Source organism: Trachinotus anak, unplaced genomic scaffold, assembly GCF_046630095.1.
Source record: "Trachinotus anak isolate AG129_WGS33_773 ecotype Australia unplaced genomic scaffold, CSIRO_AGI_Tana_v1 ptg000032l, whole genome shotgun sequence".
Lineage (NCBI taxonomy): Eukaryota > Metazoa > Chordata > Actinopteri > Carangiformes > Carangidae > Trachinotus > Trachinotus anak.
The window spans coordinates 13337242-13361393 of record NW_027273883.1 but is presented as its reverse complement, the minus strand read 5'-3'; the positions used below and the strand labels follow the sequence as shown (position 1 = coordinate 13361393).

The following is a 24152-nucleotide window of genomic DNA, read 5'->3' as shown; positions in this document are numbered from 1 at the left end:
TCTTTAAAAAAAAATTTTAAAAGACATGTTTCTTAATTAATCTCATAAAATGGTATAAACTATAGCAATGGTTTTCACCCTGAGTGCCAGGGCCCTCATAAATGATCATTTCAAGCAGAATTTCCACTATGCAAAATTTTACTTTTTCTTTGCTTTTTTTGATGTGAATTACTAGATAATTGTACCAGATATTAAATAAGGAAGAAAAATCTAAATTGGTTAACCTGGTCATATGCAGGTGGGGGTGTCACAGGTAGACACTGCTTCATTTGATCATTTATCTACTTATGTGAGGGTCTTATAGGGAACATTTCTCAGCATCTGCTACTATAAGACTGTTGGTGTTCACCAATGGCCACAATTGCCATTAAGAGGTCCTGGGTATGGAGGCAAGGGCCTTTCAGTCCAGAAGCATGTCAGTGGATCCTTGCATGTGCAAAAAGAAATAAACATAAATTGGATAAATCACTAATGCTACACACAGTATAGTCAAACAAAACATGGACATTTTCTTTTAATTGGAGTTTTATAAAACTGTGACATTACAGGTCGGAGATCTTAATCTGGCCGTGCCAAGGAAATAACACAGTGTTTTTCACAACAGACATTTCAACTTGTCATAGTGGAAAAAGTATAAGTGATAATAACATTAACAATGGCCCTGTTCTACTCAGCTTCATTTGACTACGAGGAATTCATATTGGATTGTAATTTATTTTATTTCATTTTATTTATCTATTCATTTTTTTAAACTGATGAGAGTTGCTGACTCATAAAGCAAACTGTGATAAATAAAAACAAAAAGAGACAAGAAAATGAATCCACTGCATTCTATTTTTTAATATATATATTTTTAAATGGTACTGAGTTGGTATTGAGTTGAATTAAACTTTATTATCCCCATGGAGAAATTTGGCTTGGGCACAGTTCATGGTTGCTACATAAATCATTACAAAACATATAATGTTAAATAGCAGCAACACCAACAACAGCAACAAAAGAGATATAAAAAAGGAAGATAAAGTGGAAATGTTAGTAAGTGTTAAGTGCTTAGATGCGAACATTTATTGCACATTGGTCTATTGCCCCTTGTTCAGTAGCTTAATTGGATCTAAGCAGTTTGTTTTCCCATTTTAAATTAATAAGTGAAATACAGTCACAATCATAATTTTTGCTCGTATGAATGAAGGCTTCACTGTAAAGTGGGACTGTTTTATCCATATTTACACTACAAATAAACTTTTTTTATTTTTTATTTTAACAATTTTGCACATTGAAACACTGTTGATCCAAAAACACCAATTAAAAGCTGTGAGAAACTTTCCTGTATTTGGCTGGCAGGGGGCGCTGGAGGTCTTCAGATGTGAGCGGTGCTGCGTGTGGAAGAAGCCGCCTGTTGGTGCTGTTCTGGGGCATGCGGCTCAGAGGAGTGGGGCCGTCTTCCTCCATGACCCCGGCCAGTCGGTGAAGGGCTGGGGATGCACAACGGGACAGAGGAAACGCAGCTTCACAGGCTAAAATCAGGACTGCTGAAGCTGCGAAACATGGAGTGTGGCCTCCTTTGTGGAATAAACCGTTTGTACGCTGATGTGTCCGGTCAGTGAGTTAGTAAAAGCAAAAGATTTGGTTTCTACTTTGTTTTTTTTGTTTGTTTTTTTTTTTAACGTCTGCTTTGATACACACATCTGCAATGATGCGGGCTGTGGACTGGAGCAGGACCGCTGCGGTTGTACTCTGCCTTTTGGGATACTTTGTCTCCAAAGCTGTCACCAAAACATTACCGGAGGACTCAGTGACAGAAGGTAAAAGTACATTTAATGTCTTTGTCTGCCCGCACAGTCCGAGAGAGCTGCTAGTTAGCGGCTACTCTGGTGGCTAATGGAGCCGCTAGCCAGCTCGGATGCTGATGCGACCTGAACTTAGCTAGCGTTAGCGAGTTAGCTGCTGTCACAGAGAGAGGGAGGTCACGAAAACTTCACCGTCTCTGAAATGTTTGCAATAAAAACCTGGTTTTCCAACCCCTTTTCAAACTGCTTTGGTTAAATGTGCAAAAAAAAAAACCAACCAAAAAAAACGGGCTGTTAGGGACTGAAAACATGCTAATGTTGTGCACAGTAACTGAGCAGCTGCTGTGATTTGTCATTTTCAGCGTTGCTGCGGTTTAGAAAACGCTTTTTCTCTCTTTCTGTGTCCGTTTGCCAACATCGATGACCATGGTCAGCACATGTACAGCTACTCTAGTCTGCAAAGCTAGCACTGTGTCAAATTTTAACTTGATGTTCTTTGGAGGAAGGCTGCTTTTTGTCTGTGCGTTGATTTAAGGTTCAAGCCACGATGACTGCAACCATCCACCTTGCTCAGGTGTCCCACACCGAGTAGATAAATATCAACAAAGTCACACTTCATTGGTGCCATTTGCGCCAGGGCAGTAACAAATAATTATTTTCATTATCTGTTAATCTGTTGATCGATTATCTGGCCTATAAAATGTGAGAGAATAGTTTAAAGTGTCTGTAATAATTTACCATCTCATTTTTTTGCATTACAAATTATTTTAGAAATGACTTTATTATAAAAAACGTGTGCCAATTAATTTTCTGTTAATTGATTATGAAGTAATTGACTAATCTTTTCCACTGAACTCTAGAGCTGTTTAGAAAATATATTATTTGTCTTAGTCATAGTTATATCAATGTTAGATTGTTTTCTTGTGTCATATCGTATGTGTTATGTATGACAGTAAACTGAATGTCTTTAGGTTTTGCATAATTGATTGAATACAACAAGGTACTGAAATAGGCCACGTTATGCTGTGGTACTTTTTAACAGACTTTTTCCACTCTATTTTTGACAGAGGAAAAATGATTAATCAGTTGATTGAGAACATAACCATCATATTAATTGATAACCAAAATTATCTTTAGTTGCAGCCCAAAAGATCAACTTTATCGAGCCCATGCAGGAAAATGTGTCACTAGCAGAAGTACAAGATGCTATATACATTATACAATAAACAAAATATTATACACATTAAAGATTCAGTATTATGCACTAAACACGAACTGTAACTACAAACAGTCTTTAGTCAGAAATGGTGAGAAGACACAGAAGTTGCCATTAAAACAAGGACATGATGAGTGAATATATTAATTTCCCCTCTGTCAGGTCTCTACACCAAGTTTTTGGAGATTTGAGCAGAACTTTGTCGGAGGGGATCCCGTCGCCGCAGCAGCAGCAGACACATGCAAAGTTGTGAAAGCCAGCATGAATCACAATAATCTGTTTGCATCTCATTCAGTCACTCACTTTAAAGCTCCTCTGCCACAGGCACTACTAAAGTGGAGCCACACTTGTTTTATCAATCACTTTTATCTCTCACTTACATGCTCACATGCTCAGTTGTCTGTGTTCGCTTACTTTTTGGCTGACCCACATTTGGTCCTCACGCTGCGACTGTGTTTACAGTAGGAGTATGAATGTAAACATGCTGTAACTATCACTGTAAATCAGCCAGAGCTTGAAACACTGGACACTTATTTTGACTCTCTAAATTGCCTTGTTATCAGGCATGAAAATGAGCTAAAATCACAAGAAGAAGCTCTGTTTAGGTATAAAACAAGGTATAAATGCCTTGATAATTCACAAGATTTCAATGCTTTGAAGTCTGTCCCGGCCTCTGCGTGCTCTCTGTTTTCCCTCTCTTGTTCTCTCTTTCTCTGGCGTTCGCTTTGCCTCAGATTGACCTTCACTTGTCCCCAGGGGGGTGTGTTCAGGTCGATACTGAGGATTTCTCCTGGTCTGTCCAGCAGACAGTATGGATGAGTGGAGCCAGACAGAAATCTACCCGCAGATATAGATCTCACTCGCATAACTGCTGCCCATAATAGGCATGGCACTGCATCTCCAACAGACAAACATTCAGCTGATGCTGGACAAAGGCTGCCAGGAAGTAGACTAGTCAAATCATATCGTCACCAGCTAGCCGAGCTTAATTTTAATCATGAGGTGCTGGTGCGAGCGCCTGCAGCAGCCCACTTTGAAGAAGATACGTTGGGTCAACAGAAAGCATTGCATTTAGGGACGGGCTCAACTAGCTCCTTAGCCAAAGAGCAGAACCAGTAATGCTAAGCAGTATTTAGACTGGAATATTTACTGAGCTAAGATAAAGAGAGTCCATTTGCTCTTCAGCCTAATGATGTAACCTTATTGCTGTGTTCCCTGCTGAGTTAATGGGATTGACCAGTGCAATCTAATCTTACTTTTAATCCACATGAGGTAAAATAGCAGACTGAACACCTATTGATAGCTTGTTTCTTTGGTTATAATAGCAGAGCTTTAGTTCAATAGATATGAGTCTGTGTGTGTATTCTTGTACTTTTCCTTATTTTTGCCTTGACACCTGTGTGTTTCATGCTGTGGCATGTTCAGTGGTTGTTTTGCCATTCTGTGTCCCTTGTCCCCGCTGGTGATTCATACTCTATCTTGTCTCTTCTTGTCTATTTTTTCTTTTTCGTAAGATCAACAGACTGAAAATCAGATGTTTGTTATCCATCTGAATGGTAAACCAATAGCACCAGTCACTGTGTTTTCTTTTGCTGTGGCTGAACAAGTTATTAAATCCAGAAACACAAACAACAGTCTGTTGGTGCTTAAGGTTGAAAAGCATGATGTAGTTCTCATAGTCTTGAACACTGAACTCAATTGCTTTGTGTTTGTGGCACTGTAACGGTGAATTGATTGTTTGCTCCACAGCAGGTATCGATAATATTGCCTTTATATAATATGAAATATGAAACGGGATATTTTGCAGTAACAATATTCATAATGCTATGATAAAATACAGAAAATACCTTTTTTAAAAATTGTTTTATTATTTGTTTACTTAATTATTAAAACAACTCTCACACTGTTTTGGCTATTCGAGGCTGTGCCTGTGTAGTCTTTTTGTTTTTATTGTGTAGACCTCAGCTCTTTCACTCTTTGTCACATGATTTCTGTCTCCTCTCATAATCAACCATGTGTTTCTGCTTGAGATGGTAACATTGCCCCTTTTGCTGTTACAGGCTTCTTGGGTAAGGCTTTATTTTACAGGTCCTGTGTTTTCCAGATCATTTCCTGGAGACTTTCCTCATTATTTCCCCAAAAATCAGCTGGTATTTATTTGTAAATTACCAGGACAATTCCAAGAACAGCCTAGAAAATTTTATACTATTTACCAAATTCGATAGTAAATATCAACGTAACTGTGGAGTTATTGCATAGAATTAAACTAAGGAATTTGCAATGTAGCTGAAAACTACAGCATATGATTCAACCAATATGCAGCATAAATAAGCTGCTAGCAATGTTTGTTTTGCTTTGAGCTATGCTTGTTGCTGCTGTATGTAAACATGATACAAATACTGTGCATCAACATATCACAATGTGAGTTACATCAAGATAGTAGAGTCAAAACAGTTTATCACTTTATAAAAGATTATATTCACAGAAAAGTATTCTGCAAATATTTTCATCATCGATAGGTAGCTTACATTTCTCTGGTCCCAGCCTGTTTGGGGTTTGGACTGTTCGTCTGATAAAGTATGACATGTGAAGATGTCACTCAAGAAGTTGTTGTATTTAGTTGCACTAAATAATAATCAGATCTATTGATTACGAAAATAATTGTAAGCTGCAACCCTACATGACCCAGTATTATCAGAAACAATATAACGTGAAATGATATCATTTTAATCATCTATTAAGTAAAAAAAAACCAATGTTTTGCCTGTTACAGCTCGTGAACTGTGTATTTCACTGTTTAATGTTGTTATGAATTGAACGCTTTGGGCTTTTCTCATTGGCATCACTTTGACCTCACGTAACTTGTGACAGAGCACTGATTCTATTAAGCAATGTGACTGCAACTATAATCCTAAGTGTTGTGTACACGCAAGCTTTCCACTCAGGCTCGTGTGCATCTGTTTCCTCGTCCTCTGTTTGGAGGAACACCAAAGCCCTGAACACACACCCAGTGGAGGCCAGCCATGCCACGCATTTCCAGTTTTTCACACCTCACTTTTATGGAGCAGAAATACTTTGCCTCTGTGTAATTTCTGATTAATACACCAAACACGCATTAATTCAAGCTGTAGTGGGCTGCACGCACACAAGTCTGTCCTCACTGTTTTCTCCTACTGGGTATACCTACTTGCATACAAACACACACAACCACCCTGCTGCTTTGGCTGCTGTTGCCTGAGATAATTGGTCTGAGATCGCAGCGTCAGTCAGGCAGAACTCCCTTTGATGCCTTCATCCTCCATATGGTACTCAATACACACAGATAAGGGGTCAATATAGTGAGAGGCAGTTATGGAGACACTGGTTCAACTGCAGAATCGAAGTCTTTGTCATCGTTCTGGCAGATCATCTTCTCTCCTGCGTGTAGGAGCAGAGAGGAGACTCCTAGCTTGTTTAACAATGATGTCACCATAGTACAGATTTATTGGATGAGGACTGGGAGGGGACTGTTGCATTTGTGTGTGCGTACATGTCAGTCTGGAGTCTCCCAGGGGAGTTCTTTTAAAGTGAGCACAGCTGGTACCCCTAACAACATATCAGTGGGAGTGGGACAGGAAGTGAGGTCATGATCTCTCCAGCACACACACACCAAATCTCAATGCAGTGGAGAGTCTCTGACGAGGAGAAACTCAGCTTTCTTTTTCTCTGCTGTCACAGTACTGATATAATAAAGAGGAGGAATGAAGTGAAGGGTCAGAGCAGATCTTCACACCCGACCTCTCAGGGTAATGATGTGTTTGGTTTGAGACTGACACATTGCCTTGCCGAACCTCACCGCCTACAAACTTCCAGCCATTCAAAGGTATCATTTGGTGCACAGCTTTGTTTTTAGGTGGAGCCTGCACTCAGGCTGAACTCTCCAACTCTCTATCTTACCAGATATTGTCAGAGTGGTTCCTCGCTGACCGCAGGATCCCTGAGTTGGTGGGGGGAGGGGGATTAGTCGAGCCATGGGTATGTATGTATTAGCGTGTGTCACGGTGGGTGGGGTTACAAGAAAGAGTTACAACGAAATTCAGTTGAAGTGAGAATGGGGGAGGTGGGTATGTTTAGGTCAAGGGAGAGGGAGGTGGAAATTCTTTTAGCCTTAATTGAAAGGTCACCATGGGTCAGCCAGCAGCCAATGATCAAACAGGGTTCACGTTGTCATGTTTCCAAAAAGGGTCAGCGTGGGTTTGTGTGGTTGTTAAATTATACTCTTTATGTACCAAGTTTGTTTTTCTCATACCTTTGGGATATGAAGCAGAAATAGACTTTTTGTTTGTTTTTCAGCTTGTGACATATTGAACCTCACAATGTGTTTGAGCTGCCTGTTTCTATGCAGAACTACTGTAAAATCCTCACCCTTGAGAAGGAGGAACCTTTTGCATTTTTGCTCGTAAAATAAAATTAATGGATGATCAAAATAGTTGCAGATTAATTTCCCGTTCTACAATTAATTGATAAATTGACTAATGCTTTGCATTTTCATTTCTTTTGACATGGTAGCACTACTATTCACCAGGCGTTCACTCCACCATCTAAGATGGTTCAAAACTGATATTGTAAAGTCACACAATTAGTGACCAAGCTTTTATTAGTCCCATCTTGCTCAGTGTAGTAGGCAATGGATGTAATATTGTTGTAATCCTGAAGTCTAAAGTGTCTATGTGAGCCTTTCTTCAGTCAACAGGCAGTCTGTTTTATGTTTTTATGTTCCTCATCTCCATTAGAGAAGGTGTCCATATGTACAGTTGTTTTTCCCCTCTGGTCCAAGGCTTCTTTGAGAGAGGGAAATGGCCCATTGTTTTAGAGGGGAAGTGCCATTGGCAAGAGTCCAGGAAATGGTCAGATGGCCATCTCTTTGTGATTTGCCGAGATGTGGAATGTCGTCTCTGTGGATTTGAGGCAAAGGGCCTGGCACTGACACGAAACCCAGTTAAAGAGATGACTGTATTTTAGACGACTGTAATTATAACACCGCTGTTTCTTAGGTCTCACTCCCTGTCGTGGTGGTTCAGTTTTTCTTTGTCACTTCACGCTAACACTAACAGATACCGTATGGAGGCTCAGTAAACGCTCTGTTTGTCCACAGAGGTGACTCTGAAGGTTCACCTGAGCGATGCCAGCACTCACCAGCCCTTGGGAGGAGCCACCATACAGCTCTTCGCTAACCACACATCTGTAACCACGGAAACCTCATCGGCTGATGGCAACACCTACCTGCGCTTCCCCTACCGCCTTGGGACACCACTGGTCGTCACCGCAACAAAACATGGATATGTGCCAAACTCTGTGCCCTGGACTCCCTCCAGATTACCTGGTAGGTGTGTGTGTCAGTGTGTGTCTGTGTGTTTATGTGTGTCTTTGTATTCCTCTGTGTGTGAGTGAGAGAGAGGGATATATTAGGACAAATGCAGAGGGGATGTTATGAAATATCCGCATTTAGATTGGGAATTGGCTTGCAGATTATTGATTTCTATGTGTGCTGCCAGTTTTGTGTGTGTGTGTGTGCGTGTGTTTGTGTGCGTAAAATAAAAATAGTGTGACTTTGTGCCAGGTGTGTGAGCTAATAAGTGGAGTGCTCCATTACTAATTTATTACAGTAGATGCCAAAACCCAGCAAGGGGGCTGCTTAAGCTTCCCTTTCACTAACACACACTCACACACAAAATACCTCCCAAGAGGCTGCAGTACCGTGTGTGTGTGTGTGTGTGTGTTGTGGTGGGGGGGGTAGAACTGAAGGGGGGGTTATTACAAGCCAACGGAACGGCAGCCAATTGGATTATCACGCTTACCAGCTCTGAACAATGGAGGAGTGAAAGAAAGGAAGGAAGAGGAGAGAAGTGCAGTTTGCTGGGTCAGACTTGTGTCCCGCACAGCAGACAGGATGAAAGCAGGATGATTAAAAATGTATAAAGATGGATTAATGACTTGTTATGTCTGATAGTGATCAGTAAAGTGGTCAGGTAGATTGCAGTTTGCTTCTTATTTGATAGTGAATTTATTCTGTCCGTTAATGCAGTGTGTGCACTGTGTGCTTTTGTTTGTGTTGCAGTATTTTCCTCCATCAGCCTGGTCCTGCTACCAGAGCGAGCTGCTACTCTGATGGTCTATGAGGATGTTGTGGAGATAGTGTCAGGCTTACAAGGTAAATCCAGTGTTTTGCATATGTAGTAATAAATTTGTTTGCCTGTGTGTGCATATTTATCATACATACCACTTGCGCAGTTTTATTGCTTTTAAAAGATAGACATTTTTTCACAAGAGACAATTTGACATGTCACAGTCACAAAAGTGCAGGTGCAGATAATGAAATTAAAGATGGCTAGATTCCATTTAGCCGCTTCAGTCTCAGGGTCCTGGTGTTGTGCATGCTGAATCACTGTCATGCTGTCATGTCGCATTGGGACACTTGAATGGAAAAGAGCCATTGTTAATGTTATCACATGTTAACACCTGTGCTTTTTCTACTGTAACAAGTGAAAATGTTTGCTGTGAAAAAGCCCGCTTTCACAAATTTTCATTCAGATTTTATGTTTCCACGCATCCAAGAGTTTCTAGCTGCAAGAAGACATTGATCACTGCAGTTTACAGTTTACTATTCTTGCAAAGAGGACTGCTCAGAGTAGGCTTTAGGAAATAGACAGTGGAGAGAACAATGGGAAGAACATGAAAGGCAATGCATATTCTATGTGTAGAAAACAAACTACTTATGCAGCAAAATGTATTTGTAAAATAAAAGCTTCACTCTTGGTCCTGTATTATTTACTTTTAGCCATGTGGCTCTAGGGATGGCAACGTCATCTGGTTTCTTGCATTCAAGTTCAACACTTGCAGAAATATTGACAACCTCAGCTGGGCTTTGTGTTTAGTGTAAATTAGGAAATGTTAGCATGTCAACATGCTATCCTAAGATGGCAAACATTTTATCGACCTAACATCTGCATGTTAGTTAGCATGACTTCAGACTCTTAGTCTTCTTTCACATCCCCATCAAAATGAACACTGATAAATTCATATGCATTCATTTGTTTTTAATTAAAACTTAAGATAATTAGTCCTACCTATACATTAAAGGGCCTATTGTCAAGAAAGATCTCATAGATTAGATTATTGGAAATCCACCCTCCTCCGTGCACACATAGACAAATATAAATCACAAATCTGTCTTTGTTAGTCAGCCTCTTTGTTAAGGTGTCTGTAATTATATTAGCTAGGGTTCTCTCACTCAGGCAAAATCAATTTAGTCTTTTTGTCTGCTGGGTCTTTTGTGTGTCTGTGACTGACAAGGGAGTAATTTAATGTGTCAGCTGTGTTGCCTGACTAAGAAAAACATCACAGACATAACACACATAAATATACAGACACCATTAACATGTTAAACCTCTTGAGTACACACTGCCTGTAGCTCGTGCCTGAGAGGAGAATTATTTCTCCCCTCTGTCCGACACACTGTGTTTGTCATGATGTCGTGAACTTGGGCGCCCAGGGGAGTGATAAACCTTGGCGTGTGGCACAAGAAAAGAGAATAAAAGAAGGGGAGGAAGAGGAGGAGGGTGATACAGTAGGTGCTGGGAAGTGGGGTTGTGGGTGGAGTAGTTTGAGAGAATAGGGGAGAAAGGGGGATGGGCAGAGCAGTGTCCAACAGAAGGAGGAACAGATGAGGTGAAAGAAAAGTGGAGGGAAAAAAGACAAGAGTTGAGGAAGCGAACACACAAAGAACAGAAACAGGGTCGTTTCCTTTCACAAAAACAGGAGGGAAACTACAGTCACACCTGAATTTCAAGAACAAGCTTTTAGACAGAAGCATAGAAGTTAAAAGATTCACTCGTACTGCAGAGCCAAAATTCATGTCGAGTACAACTGGAGACACAAACACAGCGAACACTCGTACACAGCTGGATCTGTGTCTCACTGCTCAGGAATGTGTGCTCCACATAGTCGGACCACAATGACTTCACCTTGCTGAGCACATGTAGTTTTTACTGTTTATTGCACTTTATCCATAATTTGTTAATGGCAGGCAGAGAGCGGATGGATGCAGGGGTGGGGAAAAATAACAAAGAAACAATTGATTGCACGGTAAAATAGCAGAAAGAGGCATCACACTGATTGAGAGAAAAAGTTGAGCGAGGCACTGTCTTCAGTGTATTGATCCAGAGTAACCTGCATTTATGATGGGACTTTTGGAGTTTTGAGTTAAGATTTAATTTAATATGGTTAATGAACTAGAAAGTTGAGTTTGTTTTATATATGTTCAACATTTATAAATGTGCAACATTTATTCATACATACTGTAGTATGTAAAAAAATATTTTAGCTGCTGCACAAGACACATTTGTTGATGCAGTGGTGTTTCTGGGATCGGCCCAAAATTTTTTGACTGTAAGAAATCACCAGCCTAATACTGTAAGATCTACTAAAAAGATGTGCCTTGGCCTTGTTATTGATGACGACAAATCAATACACGTTTTAGAGAAACATCTCCAACCAATGCAGCAACAAAGTTTCACAATGGCTAGCAAGAGAAGTGATAATTCAATCACAAATGAAGATTGCATTCTTGAATATGCAGTTTAAATACAGGGGAAACAGTTTAAATACATAACTAATGTTAGTTTTATTTATAACCCACAGAACAAACTCTCCAAAACTATTGTTAACATATATACATAATAACATAACATATTTTGGGAATTCTGTGCCTTAATTATAGAGCTGACCACTCTATAATTAAGGCACAGACACAGTAGAGAGATGACAGGAAACAAATGGACAGAGAGACAGGAAACGAGACGCAACAGAAGTCCAGCCGGTTTAAAACCAGGGGCGTCATGAGTCATGTTCTGCACACTAGGGCATCAGGGCGATCTTAAAAATTAGGAGACTAAAAATGTATTTGTCATGGCATTGCGGTCTAAGATGCATACCAGTCAATTGCCACATTCCCAGTTTGATTTTGACTTGTGACATTTGATCATTTCATCTTTGTTTGTGTCATGTTTAAAAAAAAAAAAAAAAAAAAAAAAAATTGAAGTAGTTTGAATACTGAAAATCTAACAACACTGGATACGTGTTCAAGATGTCATCCGTTTGTCTGTTACTCTACAAGGTTTCAGACAACAGCCCAGTGTTCATTTCCAGCGCAGAGCTCTGAGTCTTCCTTCCAACACTTCCTATGCCAACCTGACTGCTCTGCTCACTGTGGCCAGCTCCCCCTCACACATCCAGCACTTTCCCCACCTGCAGGTCCTCGGCGGCAACGGCACAGGTGAGACTTGAACTGACAAATGGTGACAGCACAAAGGAGTTTTAAGACTCCATAGTAGAAAGAGGGCCAAGGAGAATCGGGCACAGATGACAGGGCAGAAGGCTGCTGGGAGGGGGTGGGGGTGGGGAGTGAGGAGTAGAAGCGGTGGTACATCAGAGAGACACTTCCCTGGAGAGGCCTCTCTATCTGACCTCCTGAAACACAATAACCCCTGTGTGTGCTCTTGTTATAACACAAACCCCGTGTCCACACGCTTTCAGGCGTCCTCATCTTGGTGTGTGCGTTTATGTGTATGTGTGTGTCATATGATTTTTGTGTGTCCTTCTTTCTCCTTCAGGTTGAATACCCCTCAAAAGCTCCCCCTCCCCACAGCACGTATCTGTGTCCTCAGGGCAACACAAGCATACTTGTGCTTTGTGACGCTTTCCAACCTCAGTCACTCAGTTTTTTCACTCTCCATCCTGTTTCCTTCTTCCCTGTCTTTCCTTGTTTTCTTTCTTGTCTGTCTTTCCCCTGACAACTCTCTTTTATCTACGATGTTTTATGTTACTCCCCACCTCCTGCTGTCTGTTCCTTTCCCTGCTCCCCCTCCCGTGCACCTTACTCCCACTCCCTTTCCTTTTTGCTGCGTGTTTCCCTCTTAACACTCTCCTGCTTCTCTCACAGGCACTGAGAAGAAGTTTGAATTGACTCCTGTGGCAGCCATCTCTGTTCATCTATTGGCCAGTGACGGTGCGGAGCTGCAGGTGAATGAGCCAATCACGGTGTCCGTTCCACTGCCGGCTGACAGCGGCCTGAAGGAAAATGATCACATCCCTGCTTGGAGATTTGACCCGCGCTTGGGTATGTGCTGACAGAAAAACAAAGGCTTTTCTGACTTTCTAGACATCAGCAGCTTTCTCCTCTACATATCTGTTTTTGTATCTGTTCTTCCACTGAGCTCTCTTGAGAATAACCTAGACTGTTATCAAAGTGCAATGTGGTAATTTATTTACTTGTACGTAAATGAGGCCTACTTCCATGAGTAAATGATTTGTGAAATTGCCAGATTAGTTGCATTCACATTCACACAGTCCAGCCAGGTCACAATCTGTAGCTCTGTGCTCAGAGAAATGAATGAATTTATTCATAAGGTCATAAAAAAAAAAAAAATATGACCAACATACGGTGCCACATTAATCTGCAAATCAAAACACAAGTACTGCTTCAGATCACGAGATTGGACCATGGATGCATAATCTTCTCGAGCTCAGTTAAATCTTGTACCAGAGCAAAAAGCTCTGTGATGCTGGCTCGTACAGCAGAGACCCTTCAAGTCTCTCCTGACCCAAAGATTTAATTCAGCAGTCTTAAATCTGTGTTGTCAGACATCCCACATTGTGACACGCCCAGCTTCTCTTGGACAGGCTGCGCTGAAAGACAGTGATTAGATCATCAGCTGAGTCAGATGTGTCCGCACTAGAAAACATCCCTCTCTGTGTACATTAGTATCACATTTCCAGATCTACTGTTTGTCTACATTACATTTGTGCTGTGCTGGTGCAGGGGAAAGCTCTGTTAGGACCTATTAAAATTCTTCTGTTGAAACAAAATGTCCTGGATTGTTTGATCTAGAGCGGAAGAGATTAGTCAATTAATCGCCTTGTAGTTCAACAGAAAAATGTGCAGCAGTTTTGGTAATCAATAAATAGTTTAATTATTTTTCAAACTCTGCAGTAAGTGATTTGTTTGGACACTTTGGGGATAATACTGATGCATTATCAGCTCTTAAGTCTATATGGCAAAATTGTTAGCAAGCAGTTGCTTATTTATATATCAGGCAGTTACAAATAAGGAAACATTAGCATTCATTAGGAGTCATGTTCATGTCAAGTGAAGTGATCCAGCTTTTTAGCTGCTAAGTGATCCACTATGTTCACCAGCTAGTCACTGACCTTGTCAGTCTGCTGTTTGGTGCTGGGCTGGTAGTGTATAGTGGGTTTTTAGATCTTTTTAGCTGTCTGCAGCAGCTAAAAACAACACGGATGAGAGCAGTGAAAGTGAACCAAAACACCAGATACGGGCTGTAAAACCACAAAAAAAGCTCTGTAGAGCTGAAAGGAGCTGCACAGTCGAGTGATAATTTTCTGTGGGTTCATTGCTATGAGCGATCCCTCAAAAGCGGTGTTTTGTTAAAAAATGTACTATTGCTGCTTTAAGCGGAAACGTCAAAAATTCATTGGTTACTACTTTTCAAATGTGAATATTTACTGAATGTTTATTGACTGAATGCCTTTGTCTTTAGGACTGTTGACTGGAAAAAAAATCTATTCAAATAGGTGACTTTCTTTTGAGAAATTGTGACAGGCATGCTTGACTATTTTCTGACATTTTATAACCCAAACAGTTAACTGTAATGAAATAGCATGTAAGCTGATACTGAAAATACCTGTTTGTTTGCTTCTATGCCTCTAGACTTGTAGAGACCTTGACTAACAGGCTGGTAGATACTGTTATGTTTGAACATTTTCATCTGTCATTCAACAAGAGTTTTTTTTTTTTTTTTTTTAATATGAAAAAATGATCTAAATATATTGGTGTCAATTAGAAGGTAAGCTGTAAGAGATCTGCTGAGTGGATTGAGGCCTACCCCTGCAGTCCACATGTTGAGTCAGACTACATGAACACAAGAATAACAGGCCACTTGTCAGAGGCTTAAATGCCTTCTACATTCAACATGTTTTATTCCTAACATGTTTTATGAGACCACCAGTTCTCTAAATCTACCCTTAAAATATTCCTGTTAAGAAAGGAAAATTTTATTGGGCCAATCAATGTTTAGAATCTGAACCATTTTTGCTCTTGTGACAGTTTTAAGGATTTCAGGGCTGAGTTTTAAGTGCCCAAAGTATCAACATCCAGAGCTTATAAAAAGGGCTTTGATAAAAGCTCAAAGAACACTCTCACACACACACACACACACACACTTGTAGCCTACACACAGCCTGTAGCGGCGAGTATTTCCACAACAGAAGCCATCCCCAGACCCCTCTCAGGGCTACATCTCTTGTTCCTTAGCAACGCACCAAATAAGTCACACAACAGAAAGGCCCGGCTCCTGATTGAGTTTCTTCACTGAGTGGTTAACTGTGTCTGTGTGTGTGCGCGTGCGTGCGTGCATATGTATGTATGTATGTGTGTGTGTGGTTATATATGTGTTGATCTGAGGATAAAAAAAACACACTCAAACAAAGAACAAAAATCTGTCTGGTGCCTTTTGGAGGAATACTTTAGGCTAATAAAAGCTCTCTCACAATGAAGCCAGTTTTGTTTACAAAGAGCGCACATGGACAAGACACACACACACACACACACACACACACACACACACACACACAAAAAACCTGTTTCTCTTGTATAACTGACAACCTTTCATGTATTGTTGAATGTCAAGTGAGCATGAGGTAAAATGATGTCACGTGCAGACAGATCAAGTTCCTCTGTTTGTGTATGTATATGTGTGTTATTCATAAACAGAAACACCTTCATCCTGAGAGGAGTGTGATGACGCAAATAAAGAAAGACCGGATTAATATCTTTGAAAAACGAAAACTGAACCAAAACAGACCCACTGTCAGCTGTGTTGACTTTGCACGGATGGGCGAGAAGCAGATGTTATATACAAACTGCATTGACATTATAAATGTTAGCATTGTGTGTGAGCAGTCAGTCTGTCAGCAGTCTTCTGTATGGAAGCGTGGGAACAGGACCATTAAATGTCGTGATTAAACAGGTCAATCACAGAGAGAGGAGTCCCCTGTGGAAACGACTCAAACAGAACCAGGGTGAATCCGGGCAGGGCTGGGCTCAGGCCTCTGTGTGTCTGTGTGTGCATGTGTGTGCGTGTGTGTGTGCGTATGTTTGCGTGTGTGTGTGTGAGAGAGAGGTGCTGAGTCACACAGCTTCTCTCATTTCTCTCTGCCTCTGTTTCTTGTGCCTCTTCCCTTATCTCTCCCTCCATTTCTCCCATCTGTCGGCTCTTGTTTCCTTGTTTTTCCCCCTCTCACCATCTCGTACATATTTATCTTTCTTCTTTGACTATCCTCTCCTTGTCTCGTTTCCTCCTGAAGATCGATGCAGATTGCTGGCAACTCAATGTTGATAACTACAAATAAACATAGGAACAAAGTAGCTCTCACCATGCTAGCCCTGAGACCCTGAGAGGAGGGGAAGTGTAAAGGCCCAACTGAATGTTTCCTCTTGGAGCAGATTTAATGTGAGCCAATCAATCAGTGCCTTTGGCTTTGTTGTGGTTTTTGGTACTGGCATGGTTGAAGCTGCTATTGTGCTCCTATTCATAGGCTCCCACTGATATTTGACTGAGCGTGCTGCCTCCCTGTGGGGAGGTGCTGCCAAAACACTCTCTCCCCTCCTTACTCCTAAAGTGCTTGAATCAGTGGTTCACCATCTAGTAATCAGGATATCTGCAGGTCCTAAAAAGTCACAAAAAAATGAATTGAATTCACTATATGTATATGACACACACATACACAGTATTAAACGCCTAAAATATTTTCTCTTTCCTGCTGAAGGCTGTAACGGTAGTTATATAATGTTTTAGTATCCAATTGTGATCTGTTGGAAGACATTGTAAACTAAAAGTGGGATTGTGGGTTTTCTATGTGGGCTTATAATGGGAAATTGACAATTTTAGCAAAAACATAACTCAAATTAATTTATCATTTCATTCATTTTATGCTTGTTATCGGGATCCATGTTGAATTCATTTGATTAATCGTATTATGAGGACTTAATGTTATATACAGCTGGTTGTTAAGTTAATATGTGCGCTGGAGTGAAGAATCATAATGTGTCATTAATGTTGTTATGCATGAAACATGGCTGTCACCAATAAACTAGTTGTCAAGTCACTTCAAAAGGTTGTCCTCTTGTCAAGTAACACTAGGAGCGACTGAAAAATGTGTTGTAATAATATTATTAGTAGTATTAAGAACATATTTTTAATAGTGCAGAGACCCTGTTTACTACAGTTTACTTCTGTCACACTATCCAATTGTGGGGCCTTAAACAGAAATAATTTACGCTTCACACGTGTCTAAATGCAGCTAAGTGGAGTGCTTCTTTATCTTTACTGAGTTAATGAGAGTCAGGTGGGATGCTGCTGCAGGTCATGTCAGCTGTCACTAACGAAGGTGGTTGTAATAGACAATAACTGTGGAGAAATTTGATTTGAGGCTCTGTGATTGTGCGTGTGTGTGTGTGCAGGCGCCTGGATAAAGAGCAGTTGGGGTCATGTGCAGAGGGAGGGCAACCAGCTCAGTCTGACCTACATTGCTCCTCAGCTGGGATACTGGGTCGCCGCCATGTCCCCACTACACTCAGGTGAGATACTGCTTTGACACTGATTACATATACTGTATTTACTGTAACATCAGATAATGTGCACAATGACACAAACTGTAGATATTCTCATAGAAAGCTGTAGATGGTTATAATCCTAATTGATACTGCAGGAATTCATTTTGCAAGCAGTTGTTTTGATAGCTGACAGTTTTATATTTCACATTAAGTTCTGTTTCTCTGTAAACTCATCTTTCACAGAATTTGCTGATTCTGTTTTCCTCACCTCTCATCCTTCCAACAGGTCCGGTGGTTGCGAAGGACATCAGCACATACCACACTGTGTTTCTGTTGGCCATACTGGGAGGGATGGCTCTCATCCTGCTCTGCCTGCTCTGCCTCCTGTTGTACTACTGCAGGTTTGTGAAACACTTTGCCTGTCCACAAAAATATGCTGCGTCTTTAAGATTGTCCGAGACTGCCAGACTTGCCTCTACATTCATCAGGATTATATAATAATATGAGTCAGTTCTTATGATTATATGGAACGTGTACTAAGCTTTATTTTAGGCTTTGTACTGTTTGTTTTTGACCGTGTTAAATGAAATCATCACATTAGCAGCAGTATCATGTTATATGAAGAACAGGAGTATAGCTCATATATAACATTAGCTAAATCAAAGATGGAGACCCAGAGAATTTGTTTTGACGAAATTATTCTAAATTCTGCTAAGTAAAAAAAAACAATTTCTTCTTGCTAAGTGACCCTCTTTGCATTATTACACCATCCTGTATCATATCTAAAAATATCCTGTCTTATCAACATTTAGCCTCGTAACCTACAGAAGATCATCTAGCCCCATCTCTGATTCTGTTGTCTGCCTAGTAACATTAACATAATGAATATAGAGTTCATTGTCTTCCTCTGCCACAGGCTCCTTCTTTTAATACATGAACAGTTCATTCAGTTGTGATATTAGTACAAAATGTACATGGAAATCAAAGTTGTCCATAGCAAGTCTCACCACGTCTTGGTTGGAGCGCAAATGGTGTAATGCAGATTTTGTGTTCCCTAAATGTTAACAAAGCAGACTAGTACTTGTTCCAGTTTTATACTGCAAAAAAAGTGCTCAAGGAAATTTGTCAGCTTGTCCCAGTGGTCCAAACAAATGTTTTTGTTAATTGTTAAAATGTTTGTTTATGGAAGAATCTCAAAGTCACACTGGTTGTTCTGATTGATTCATAACGTCTGCTGTTTTTCTTCTTGTGCAGGCGTCGTTGTTTGAAGCCTCGAGGGTCTCACCGCAAACTCACGTTGTCCTCTGGCCTGGACAGCAGTAAGAGGGACCAAGCCACCTCCATGTCCCACCTGAACCTCATCAGCAACGAGGTCTGTCGGACACTCAGAGAACGGTTCAGTTGCTAGGCTGTAATAAAAATATCAAACAGCGGAAGCACTTGCCTTTAGAATTAAGACCTGGGCAGCTTGGTTCAAGCTTCTTATGTTGGCAAACGTGTCCAGCTGAAGCATGACAAAATCCCACCCAGTTCCAGGGAAGTGCTGTAGTGAAGCTCACCCTGGTGTTTCACAACCCTGTGGTTGGCAGAAAAAACAGATGAATTTCTCAAACTACTGTCAGCACTGTCTCTCTCTGTTTTGTCCCTGTGGTTAAATTACAACACTTTCCTTGGTTTGACTCTGTTATATCTTGTTGTAAGTGAAAATATTTAAAAGAAAATAATATAATATTTAATAATATTTAAAAAATTCCTTACACTTAATTTTTGTTTTCTTAAGGTGCAGCTGGAACTTGTTTCCACAGCAACTGAGCCTGACATGACCACACCGATGCTGAAGCCTTCCTCATATGAGCACCAAGACAATCAGCGTCAACACAGCCTAATCCATCACAGCAAACACAGCCGCTCGTCTCTCGGCAACAACAGCCACCACGGCTCATCTCTTGGCAATCTGACGCCTCGCAGCAGAGACTACCGGCAGTCTGTGGAAACGTTCCAATTAAAGTCTGCCCTCTCATCCGGAACAGACCGGGGCTACCGTCAATCATACACCTCGGTCTGCTCATCCAGCAACCAGATTTCAGATGCACTGTCATCAGCCAATCACGGTCAGATGTCAGCTAACCAGCTGAGCAGTGTTGGGATTGTTGATTGCATTTCCCCTTCCTCTCCTCCTCACTCTCCCAGTCGAGGGGAAGCAGGCGAGTGCAGGGCTCCTGACTACCTTCTGTCTCGGTCTGTGGACCACCTGGAGCGCCCTAGTCCCCCGTTACTCTCCCGGCCGGGCCAGCTGCTCTGCTGTGGATCTGTGGACCTGCTGAGTGGGGGAGAAGGCTACCCGAGGGTGCGCCCCACACTGGTGATCCCAGCACACTACATGCGCCTGCCTGGGGAGCACCCTCTGTCTGGTCAGGCCCTCCTGCTGCAGACTGACCAACAGAGTGACCTGGAGACCATCCAGGCTGAGCTCAATGCCTCACATTCCCAGCAGCCCCTGGGGCAAACCCCTACAGACTGCTCCCCAGGTCCCACCAAGCCGAGTGACGGAGAGGGGCTCGGCCTGTCAGAGTCTCTGTCTATCCCCGCAGCTCTTGGGGAAACAGCTTTAGTAGAAATAAACAGTGAGGACACCTTGTTGGCTGAAAAGACTTTAATGGAGCTCAGAGGAGGGAAGCCTCTTCCTCACCCACGAGCCTGGTTTGTCTCACTGGATGGACGCTCCAACGCTCACATTCGCCACTCCTACATCGACCTCCAGCGGGCGGGGTGCCAAAATAACCCATCAGGAGGACAGCAAGGTAATGGCAGCGGCGGGAGGCATGGCAATGGCAATGATGCCAGTCTGGACTCTGGAGTGGACCTGAACGAGCCGAGAGTCGGGCGCAGAGGGAGAGATGCAGAGCGGGAAGAGAGAGAAATTGAGAAGGACAAGTCGAAGGGCACAACAGCAGCCATTCCCTACACCCAGCTGGTGTATGTGGATGATCTGGATCGGGGAGGCAGTGAGGAGGAGGCACCCAAGTGCAGCCCTCAGGACAGCAAAACAGGACCGGTCCTGTCAGACAAAGCAGAGGGTCAAAGAGGGGATCAGGGGCAGGGGGACGTGGAGGGAAAAAGAGTAGAGGGGGTACGAATACAAGAGGAACCCCCCTCACTTTCCTCTTCATCCCCTGCTTCTCCTCCTCCCCTGCCAACACCAGAGGGAGTGACTTTCAGGACTGATCATGCTCTGCTGTCAGTCTCTCCAGATGATGATGCGGCACACGATGATGGAGAGGAGGAAAAGAAGAGTCCATGGCAGAGGAGAGAGGAGCGACCCCTGCTGGCCTTCAACCTGAAATGATCCACAGATGGCCCCTAAATGGATAGGTTCACATTTTGCAAGTTTGTGATAGAATACCCACATCCCATATGTACATTGAAAGTCTTTTTGGTCGCTGTAGCCGTTCCTCCTGTCCACACTGGCCCTGAAGGATTCCTCTCTCACAGTATTTTCAGTGTAAGTGATGTTGGACAAACTGCAGTCTTTGTTCTGTGCAAAAATTGAGTCTGAATTTCAGAACTTAATCATTCACAATAGGAAATTTGCTGTTTCAAGTTGCATGTTAATCAAAAACAAAAAGAGGCAAAAGTAGAGTAATAAAAACAAATAAGAAAAATCTTAGCTAAAAGGTAAAACTAAAAACCAGGACCATACTCTGTACTATATACAATTTCGAACTGTGATTAAGGCAGGGGACATTTTAAGGGGAAGCACAGAGGGAGAGAAATAAGACAAAGATACTGCATTAGATACAAAAGTAAAACTTTGTACTCCTTGTCCTGATATCATTATCTCTGATGTCCATCACGAAGAAATGTCCATAAATCTGCTTGGAAGTGGAAAAAAAGAATCTAAGTTTTCTTCAGTATCAATGTTATCCAGCCTGTAAATCCATGGGTAGATGGCAAAAAAGGAACAGCTAATTTATACCGTCAGTGGTCCCAGTTGGCCCGTTTTAGCTCCAGCTAAACTTAAGAAATAATTTTTGCACAGAACGAGGACTGTGAATTTTGTCCCCCATCTCTTACACTGAAATCACTTTAGGAAGAGATCACTTGGAGGCCAGTATGGACAGGAGAAACTGTTCGACTGTACATATGGGAATGTCAGATGTGTTTTGAGATAGACTTAAAAAAAAAAAAAAAAAAAGTGAACCTATCCTTTAACCATGACTCCCCCGCTGTTGAGATCATAACGTGAAGGATATGACCATTTAAATTGAAGCCCTTTGTTCTTAATATAGCACTGAGAAAATATTTCAGCACTGGGATCCCTTCTAGTCCTGAACATGAGGGGACGACTTTAAACCTTCATGAACTTCCAGCTCCCCTTCATCAAATGACCACTGTCCACTTTGTCATCCTCACGAGGCACTACACAAACAGACCACTCATCAGGCATGATGTAGACATCATGAGGGAGACAAATAGACTTTGCTGGCAAGAAATGAGAATATTTTATGCACAACAAATATATGCCTTTTGTATAAATAGCCTTGTAAGTGTAAATGAACTGTAGTAGAAACAGATGATGGGTGGTTCTAACAAATGACAGACTACAGGAACCTTTTTTTCTTGAGCCATATTGGCCTCAATCAACTGGCAAAAGCCGGGAACACACTACACTCACTGAAAGCAAGATTATAACACAAATTTAGGCATTCTGACTGATTTTTTTCACAGTTGGTTTGGAAATTGAAAGTCTTTTGATGTGTTCCTGGGTTTAGAGAGAGCAGTATGACAGGTGGTGTTGGATGCACTTGCACAACAATCACTGATATAAACATGTAAATCCTGTGCTTTAAATGGTTTTGAGTATCTTGCTAGAATTGAATCTAGCTCATCAGAAAGTTGTATGGGTGTTTACATGAACTCCACAGGGGATGAAGTTTTTGGACTAAAGAAATGAAACCACTATCTGCTCTACAGCGCAATCAGATAATGTGACACACCACTATGATGGTGGGTAAGGATATAATACCACTACGAAACTGTAGTTCTGCCCAAAATAATTGTGAGGTGTTATAATATGAAGGGTTTTGTAATTGTTGAACCACTGACTGGCATATTTTTTGCTCTGAAGGCTATGCATCACTTTTATACGTCTGCTTGAGATGCCTTTTTTTGTAATTTTAATCACTATAATTTTAATTGCCAACATGAAGTATTTTATCCGAAAATAGGCTTTTTTTTTTTTTTGTTTTATCTTCGAATATGTTAAGGGCTTTTCTTCTTCACCCGCCTTATTGTTAGAGCTACAAAAACTAACACGCATACGAGTACACACCTTTTACCTGAAACCAAACTGTTTTTGCTTGCTGTTTAACCTTAATCTTCACCATTTCCAGATGTTCCAAGTGCCTTTTGAACAACCTGACTCTACAACAAATTTGTGGAACAGATGACCTTTTATTTATTTCTCACCTTCTTTTGCCTTCAGCTTTCCTCTTCTACCTCAGCCCTCCCTTTCTCTCTCACATGTGAAAGAAAGCATGCAGTAAACTTTCCTCAGCACTACAAGCTACACTGCAGACATCTCAGAAAATGTCTACCAGCTGCTGCAATCGTAAAATCCTCTAAAGCAATCAACAAGGCACCAACCTCTCTTAGAGTAATCAGTTAAGGATTTGCAGACGTTTTCAGTGTAGCACAGGATACATAAAGCTAAGTGCGATTGTATGTGAAGCTAAACTGCAGGTCATTTCAGTGCATTTTCTTTATTTTTGAGTTTCTCGAGGGTGAATGTTTGTCTCAAATGATTTATGTGCAACTGGGTGGTGGTAGTGTCCATCTGCGATGCTGCCGGCTGTGAGCTTGTGTTGTCAAACTGTGTCCACGTGAGAGTGCTGAGAAATAATCAACATACATCCACTCAAGGATCATATAGTCATAGCAATCACATTATTGAGTGTGTATAGTTCTTTCCTTTCCTCTACCTGTGTGAGTTTGTGTTGTGAATGACCTCTTCTCTCTTAGTATCCCACACCAATCTCCACCTGGAGGGTGGAGTTACAGTACAGCACCCTGATTGTGTAAATTGGTTGCTTGCATTATATTTGAAGCCTATTATTCTGAATAAACAGCCAAACTGGAAGGATTTGTGTGTCTGTCTCTGTGCGTATACTTGAACAAATGTGTAAGAAGTCATTTACACTGACCCCTTTTTATTACAATTACGTCTTCTCTAGGAAGCTTTCCAAAGAGATTGTCATGATTGAATGCTGCAATATCTAACATCTCAATATGTCCGTTGCAATAACTTAATGTAATGGCAGTGCTTTTAAAGGATATAATAAAAAGGGAAAAGTGTTATCAATAGGAAAAGTACTTGCCCAAATAAAATTTAAATTGCCCATCTGTGTTTAAAACCAAAAGCTAAGTTATTTGTAAATTAAATGCCCTCTTGAAGTAATTCATACCTCTGTCTAAGTCA

The 24152-nt window shown here is 41.3% G+C and overlaps 1 protein-coding gene across 2 annotated transcripts; it reads left to right on the top strand.

Annotated features, from left to right (window-relative positions):
- The first annotated feature begins 1331 nt into the window (after positions 1–1331).
- On the top strand, positions 1332–23813 carry fam171a1 (family with sequence similarity 171 member A1). Of its 2 annotated transcripts, none has more exons than XM_071469602.1 (9): positions 1332–1802; positions 8138–8365; positions 9101–9193; positions 12158–12316; positions 12983–13159; positions 17582–17698; positions 17961–18075; positions 18929–19046; positions 19461–23813. In XM_071469602.1, the coding sequence occupies exons 1-9, from the start codon at positions 1691–1693 to the stop codon at positions 21018–21020; spliced, it is 2679 nt and encodes an 892-aa protein (XP_071325703.1). In that variant the 5' UTR covers positions 1332–1690; the 3' UTR covers positions 21021–23813. The 2 variants fall into 2 exon arrangements, with proteins under 2 accessions (XP_071325703.1, XP_071325702.1); XM_071469601.1 differs by having other exon boundaries at positions 1335–1802; positions 19455–23813.
- Positions 23814–24152: the final 339 nt, after the last annotated feature.

Coding starts and splice junctions, on each gene's coding strand:
- fam171a1 (XM_071469601.1), top strand. CDS start 1,691: ATGATGCGGGCTGTGGACTGGAGCAGGACCGCTGCGGTTGTACTCTGC. Junction 1,803..8,137: donor GGAGGACTCAGTGACAGAAG/GTAAAAGTACAT, acceptor GTTTGTCCACAG/AGGTGACTCTGAAGGTTCAC. Junction 17,699..17,960: donor CATGTCCCCACTACACTCAG/GTGAGATACTGC, acceptor TCCTTCCAACAG/GTCCGGTGGTTGCGAAGGAC.